Source organism: Physeter macrocephalus, chromosome 9, assembly GCF_002837175.3.
Source record: "Physeter macrocephalus isolate SW-GA chromosome 9, ASM283717v5, whole genome shotgun sequence".
Taxonomy (NCBI): Eukaryota; Metazoa; Chordata; class Mammalia; order Artiodactyla; family Physeteridae; genus Physeter; species Physeter macrocephalus.
Genome location: NC_041222.1, coordinates 98,360,299 through 98,368,020, shown reverse-complemented (window position 1 = coordinate 98,368,020; position 7,722 = coordinate 98,360,299). Strand labels below are relative to the sequence as shown.

At 36.9% G+C, this 7,722-nt stretch overlaps 1 protein-coding gene across 2 annotated transcripts in view; it reads right to left on the bottom strand.

The window, feature by feature from the left end:
- The window catches only part of FZD3 (frizzled class receptor 3), a 94,505-nt gene that overhangs the window by 59,909 nt on the left and 26,874 nt on the right, over positions 1-7,722 (bottom strand). Inside the window, exon 3 of one of the 2 annotated variants that reach the window (XM_024130894.3) lies at positions 6,219-6,415. In XM_024130894.3, the coding sequence (XP_023986662.1) occupies positions 6,219-6,415 (197 nt within the window). Of the gene's footprint in view, positions 1-6,218; positions 6,416-7,722 lie in introns of those variants that run through there. The other variant, XM_007108016.3, reaches the window with a different exon arrangement.

The following is a 7,722-nucleotide window of genomic DNA, read 5'->3' as shown; positions in this document are numbered from 1 at the left end:
ATGAGCCATGGCCGCTGAGCCTGCGCGTCCGGAGCCTGTGCTCCGCAACGGGAGGGGCCACAGCAGTGAGAGGCCCGCATACCAAAAAAAAAAAAAAAAAAAAAAAAAAAATTCACTCTCTGCTTACCATATTGGTTAATTAGAGTCCTCCTAAGGTCTCTAATGTCAACTAGTTCTTTCCTACCACTACTAATGTCTCTCCAATCCACTGCATTCTCTATTCCAGTTATTCTCAAACACTGACGTGCATGAGAAAAACTTAAGGTCATTTAAAAATACAAATTCTTGGTCCTCACCACCTCAAATCCTATTTCAGTATGCCTGTGTTAGGGCCAAAGAAACCTGCATTTTGACAATTTTCCAGACTTGAGAAAGCATCATAACCATAGTACAGAAAAAACAGGGCTGTGCTGCAGACATACACTATTGAGAGTACTAGTCTCATGAACTTCCTGCATCTTCAATTTTCTTGCCAGCATCAGTTTCTAAGCCTTCAGACTCCCACCAACTAGATATTTAGCAGTTATATGCATCAAATAGTTTCCAAGAAACTATCACTGGTATTAAGTTTGCCATATATATGTATAACCTTACACTGGAGCTGATTAATCTTTTATTTTCTAATACAAACCATTTTCTTCACAGGGCTTGGATTATAAAGCCAAATGACAGAAACTTATTGCATGCAGGCATTTACTGGAATTCTACAGTATGCCAGAGCTTTAACAGAAAAAGACCCCAAAAACCAGGATCTCTATCCCTGAGTCCAAAAGGAGGCAAAAACGTGTAAACACAACACAAAATACAGCAGTGTGATATATGAAGCAATCAAAACCTATATAAAATATAAAAATGATATAAAGAAGGATTAATTATTTCAGGGGAAGAGGTTATGAAAGACTTCATAGAGTAAGTCCCTCAACACAGGATCTCTGAATTGGTATTTGCCGATTGGCAAATATTGGCAGTATGGCAATCAATATTCTAGCAAGAAATGGGAACAAAGGCACGGAGGTTTGAACAGGGTGTGTTTAGCATTGCTGGGGCATGAGGAGTGCATGAATTGTGACAGGAGATAAGGTTTGGAGAGGTAAGCACATTCCAGAAATATATGTGCATGTGTGTGTATGTATGTATGTATAAACACTGATATAAATATATCAATGGCTATATCTGTATATCCAACTGCCAATTCACCATATACACACCCCTCACTCTTTAACCCTCCCAAAACCAAACTCTTGATTTCCACTCCTTAGTTTCTCCATTTCCACAAATGGTAATCCCATTCTTCTAGTTGCTCAGTCCAAAAACCTTAGGGTTCTCCTTGAAATCCCTTCTCCCTCATATCCACCTCACAACCTACCAGCACTTCCTGTCATTCTACTTTGGGATGTATCCAGAATCTGACCACTTTCCATTTCCTCTACTGCGGCCACCCAATCTGAGCCATTAGTACCTCATCCCTGGACTTCTGGAGTGGCTTCCAGTTTATCTCCATCTCCACACAAGAGCCAGAGTGATCCTTTAAAGACATGCCACTCCTGTGCTCATGATCATGTCTCTTCTGCTCAAAATCCTCTAATGGCTTCCCTTCTCACTCAGTCAAATCCAAATTCCATAAGAGAGCTCTAAAGACCCACCCCCAGTCCTTTTCTGATCTTATTTCCTTCCCTTCTCCCTTACTCACTTGGCTCCAGCCTCTTTGGTGTCCTGTGAATATACCAGCATGCTTCCACTTCAGAGCCTTTGCACTTGTTGCTCTGCTTCTTCTGCCTGGACTGTTCTTCCCTAGATATCTATATAATCTGTTCTCTCATTTCATTCAGATTCCTATCTCACTGCCTCCTTATTAAAAAGGACTTCCTCAACGTCTCCATAGAAAATAGAGTCCTTCTGCTTCCCCATACTGTATCACTATCACCTAACTCTCTTCTTTCTTATTAACATTCATTACCATCTGACATTATCTATTTATTTATCTCCTACCACTACCACCACAACTAGAATTTTAGCTCCATAAGAAAAGAGACATTTTGTTCACTACTCACCTTCACTATCTAGAATAGTGTCTAGCACACAGAAGACATCCAATTAATATTTGCTGAATTGATGATAAATTGAATAAATTTATCATACAGCCCTCATATAGTTGAATAAATATATTCATATAGCCCTCACCAAGTAATTAGAAAGATGACTAGAAGGAGTGTGGAAGACACTTGAGCTGGGCAAAAATGAGAGCAGAGATATCAGTTGAGCCATAACTAAAACCAGATAAGACAGTGAGAATGAGACAGCTATGAAATTATTTAAATAAAAGCAACAGAATTTATAACTGATTGGATGTGGGAGCTTAGGTCAATGAAGGAGGACTATGCCTTCCAGGAATAAAAAAAAATGAGCAAGGAGTAAAATCAATTTTAGACATGTTAAAATTGAGGTATTTGAGACAAATTCAGGTTACCAGTGGCTGCTGGATATGCAGATTTGGAACTTAGCAGAAAGATGCCAAGGCTATATAGATTTAGATTTAGGAGCCATCAGCATATGAATAAGAATTAAAATCAGTGAGATGGGATTATCCAGGGAAAGCATGCAGAATCAAAAAAAACAGGAACAGAACTCTAAGAAACACCAGAAAGAGGAAGAGGATGCAAGAAAAGAAATTGAGGAAGACTGGTCTGAGATGTAGCAGACCACAACAGTTTGCACAAAATGGCCTAACGGATTTTCAGGAAAGGAGGACAGGCTAAGGTTGAGGGGAATAAGGGTCAAATACAGAATAAAGGTGAAATATGGGTTTGAAATGAGTGACACAGATTTGGCATAAGTGCTGAGGAGAATGAACAGAAATTTTCCTGTTGACCAAATTGGAAACTGACCAAAAACAAAGAGCAAATAGAGCTGCTATGGTTTAAAATGTCTATCAATAGGAGAATGGATAAGCAAAATACAGTATATTTATACAATGGAAGACTACTCAGCAAGAAAAAGCACTACTGATGAACACAAGAACATTAATGAGCCTTGAAAATAGAGCAAAGAAGGGCAATCTCAACCTGAGCAAAAGAAGAGTTACACAACAAGTACATATTGTATGACTCCATTTGTATGCAGTTCTAGAATAGACAAAGTAATTATTGATACTTTGGAAGGATGTTAAACAGTAGTTCCTTCCAGAGGATGGTATAGACAAGGATTGACCATCAAGGAGCATGAGAGCATGAGGTAATGGTAATGATGATGTTCTACATCTTTCTCAGGATTTGGCTTACTCAGGTGCAGGCACTTGTCAAAACTCAGATATCTTTAGATTTGTGCATTTCCTTGTAAAGTTTTAAACTGAAAGAAAAAACTGTAGACAAATGTTGAATTCTAGTTAGTGAAAGACCTGATAAAATATTTGTGAGGGCAATAACTGTTGTCTCTAATTTACTTTGAAATACACACAAAGAATAAGGTAGATTAATGGATCAATAGAGGGATGGATAAACGTGAAAAGCAAACATAATAAAACAATGGTAGAAATCTGGGTGGTAGTTAAAAAAAAAGTTGCTATGGTTTAAATCATTAAATATGCAGCATAATTAATTTGTAAGAAATTAGTTGAGCTGGAGATCTGAACAAGGACAGTGGAAGGAATGAGTTGAAACTGCTAGCAAAAGTATTACTTTATGTGACAGACAACAAAGCTTAACCTAAGTAAGAAAATAAGTAAGATCAAGAAGGGAGCTATTGCGGGGGGGAACCCAAAAGTCTGGGGATGTGCATGAAGTTGAAAAACAGGTACAGTAGGAACTAGGATATGAGAGATGTGGAAGAATGAAAGGTTATTATGAAAGATCTGTTCGCCAGAATTTAAGGTTTAAGAGTTAGACAATCCCAGGCAATACTGAGGACATAAAACAGATTTAACCCTATCAAAACAAATAAAGATAGATCATAATGATACTTCTATACGTGTATATAACCTATTAAAATAAAAAGACCACTAAACAATAGGAGTTAGATACAAAAAACATAAAATAGGGTTCCTGCCCAGGTAATTCATAACTGTTGTTATAAATACCAAGAAATTTACAAACTTCTGAAAGAGGGACTATAAATATTACCAGGTTTTGGGGAGAAACTGGATGAATGGTTTGATGGGGCTAGATAAGAGAGTATGTTAAATAGGTGGGAAATAGAGGAGACAAATATGAGAAAGCAAAATGCCAGTGAACTGACTACAAGTAACTAATACATGTTTTATTAAGTTCTTCCATCTGTCAAATGAGAGTAACAACACCTGCCTTTCACCTGTCTCCAAGGGCTACTGTCATATGATAAACAAATTAATTTTAAACATGAAGGAGAAAAAAGTGTTCTGTGCAGCACTGCCCTTAATAGCAAAAACCTGGAAGTAACTTAAATGACCATCAGTAGGAGATGGCTAAATAACTATAGGATGGTAATACAATTGGCCATTATATAGCAATTAAGAGGAATGAACCAGAGTTACAGATATAAACACAGATATATGTATATATGTAGTAAGAGTATAAAAACAAAGATAGGAATGATTAACAACAAATTCAACATAATGATTATCTTATCTCATCTCTGGGGAGAAAAGAAGGAAATGAAATCAAGATGGGTACTAAGAAAGGAAACTTCAACTCTATCTGTATTGTTTTATTTTTTAAAAAAAGAAATATGGGGGCTTCCCTGGTGGCGCAGTGGTTGAGAGTCTGCCTGCCGATGCAGAGGACACGGGTTCGTGCCCTGGTCTGGGAAGATCCCGCATGCCGCGGAGCGGCTGGGCCCATGAGCCATGGCCGCTGAGCCTGTGCGTCCGGAGCCTGTGCTCCGCAAAGGGAGAGGCCACAACAGTGAGAGGCCCGTGTACCGGAAAAAAAAAAGAAGAAGAAAAAATCTGAAGCAAACGTTGCAAAATATTAAGATTGGACAAAGCTAGGTAATAAGAGTTATGTAAGTGTTCATCTTATTCTTTATCCACAACAGTGAGAGGCCCGTGTACCGGAAAAAAAAAAAAAAAAAAAAAAAAGAAGAAGAAAAAATCTGAAGCAAACATTGCAAAATTACACATTAACAAACTAGAAAAAGTTCAGACTAAACCCTAAACAAGAAGAAGGAAGGAAATAATAAAGATTAGAATGGGAAAAATTAAATAGAAATAACAAAAGAGAAAATCAACAAAACCAAAAAAAATTGGTTCTTTGAAAAAAATCAACAAAATTGGCTAACATTTAGCAAATTGACCAAGAATAAAAGAGAGAAAACTCCAATTACTAAAATCATAAATTAAAAGAACCCATCACAACGAATCTTATAGAAAAAGTTATTAAGAAAATAATATAAACAAATATATGCCAACAAATTAGATAACCTGTGCTCCGCAAAGGGAGAGGCCACAACAGTGAGAGGCCCGTGTACCGGAAAAAAAAAAGAAGAAGAAAAAATCTGAAGCAAACGTTGCAAAATATTAAGATTGGACAAAGCTAGGTAATAAGAGTTATGTAAGTGTTCATCTTATTCTTTATCCTTGAAACATTAAGAATACAAAAGGCACAACATTATTATATAAGAAATACAGTATTACTACTGTATATGTTATTACTACTAATAATATTCTCTCGTACAAATCTATAACACTGTCTGGTAAATATCCTCAAACCTTTAGGAAATGCTTACAATCTATATATTGGAAGTGATTTGAAAAGTATCTGACATTTACTGGGTCTGGGTATGTTAATACATGACAAAAACGGAACTGACAGGACTACTGTAGTCATTAACACATTGAAATCATAAAGATATTTGAGTCCCATTAAAATCATTAAACATATTTAATAATGAGGTAACAAATGATTATGTTCTCTATATTTTCTAATTTTTTAATAAATGGCATTACTTTTATAACCAGAAAAAACCTGTAAGGGAGAGAGATCAACAATCAATATCTTGATTATGTTTTTCTTAATTTGATTACTTAAAAAATTTCTTCATAGAACGTTTTTCTTTTCCCACCTTTTTCATTTAGTGCTTCCAAATTCCTAAGGAAATGAACAGCTCTGAGGCCATGAAACTGCTGTTCACAATTATGACTAATATACACACTTCAAAAAGTTCTTAAAAAGATGAACTAGAAGACAAATAATTTTAAATATACTGCAACATAAGTAATGGTCCATGAAAATCTATGATTTTCGCACCTACTGCATTCCATATCTTCAGGCCAAGGAACACCAAACATCTCCATGAGCTTCGAACACTCACTGTAAGCCCGCTGACAGAGCCTACGGCAGGGAAGTGTGACACGTCCATATTCCATACAAATAGGAGCGTAGAGTGCACAAAGAAACGGCCGGAAATCCCGAGAACAATCCAAATTCACCATAGGGTGGAATGGCTAGGAGAAAGTTAAAATCAAATCATTAGATAAAGACTTGCATACAAGTTAAAGTTTTCTGCATATAATATGGCAATATATATATTTTTATCTGTTTTAAAAGATTTCTGAAGGTAATTAAAATTTTCTAAAGGGGAGTTTTTGTTTTTTTCAACAAAACCCTCTTAGCCCTATCCCTGGAGATTCTGATTTGGTTAAGTACGAGGTGTATCCCAGAATCTATACATAGTTTAATTTTTACAGGTGATATTAATGAAAAGGCCTGGTTGAGAACCATTAACAACAATATGATCCATTTTACATAGAAAAATCCACAAAAGATATGTGTCAAACGCTCAGAAGTGTGGTTAGTGCTTGGTGATGGGATTACAAGAGATTTAAATTTTCTTCTTTTTATGTATTTCAATTTCTATATTTTCTTCAATTAATGTGTATCAATAGGAGAGAGAAGACAAGAAGTGAAAGGAAAGGGTGAGGGAGGAAGAGAAGTAGTTATACACAGTAGTACATATTTTGAGGGTGGGAGGTAGGGAAGAGATCTCACTTTGGTCTTACATTTTCTTTTTCTTTTTACATTAAAAAAATTTATTTAAAAAAATGGAGTTCTTTCAACTCTGAAATCACATGATGTAAAAAGAGCTCACAATGTTAAGCTGATATTAAGGAAACAAAAAGAAAAAACAATGGCCCCAAACATAAAACCATACTAAAATCATCATTACAACCATAGGAATAGATCAATTATCCCAAGAAATGTGCATCTGGGCTTTTGACTACCAAATATTTTTTCCACTTGTTTATATAACAGTTTCAGAGTCACTGATGATTTTGAACTGATAACAGATGTTCTCACCACCAGGCCTTTCCATTAAGACTCAATCGGGGCTTCCCTGGTAGCACAGTGGTTGAGGGTCCACCTGCTGATGCAGGGGACATGGGTTCATGCCCCGGTCCGGGAGGATCCCACGTGCCACGGAGCAGCTGGGCCCGTGAGCCATGGCCACTGGGCCTGCGCGTCCGGAGCCTGTGCTCCGCAGGGGGAGAGGCCGCAGCAGTGAGAGGCCCGCGTACAGCCAAAAAAAAAAAAAAAAAAAAAAAAGACTCAATCAACTTATTTCTACATCAATATAAACATTTTCCAGAGTCCTTCTATACACAACACAGTCAGAAAACCAAGTCTCTTAAAGAAACTGGTGTCAAAGAAGTTAACTATAATGGATGTGATAACTGATATATAACAATAAACTAGGGCTTCCCTGGTGGCGCAGTGGTTGCATGTCCGCCTGCCGATGCAGGGGAACCGGGTT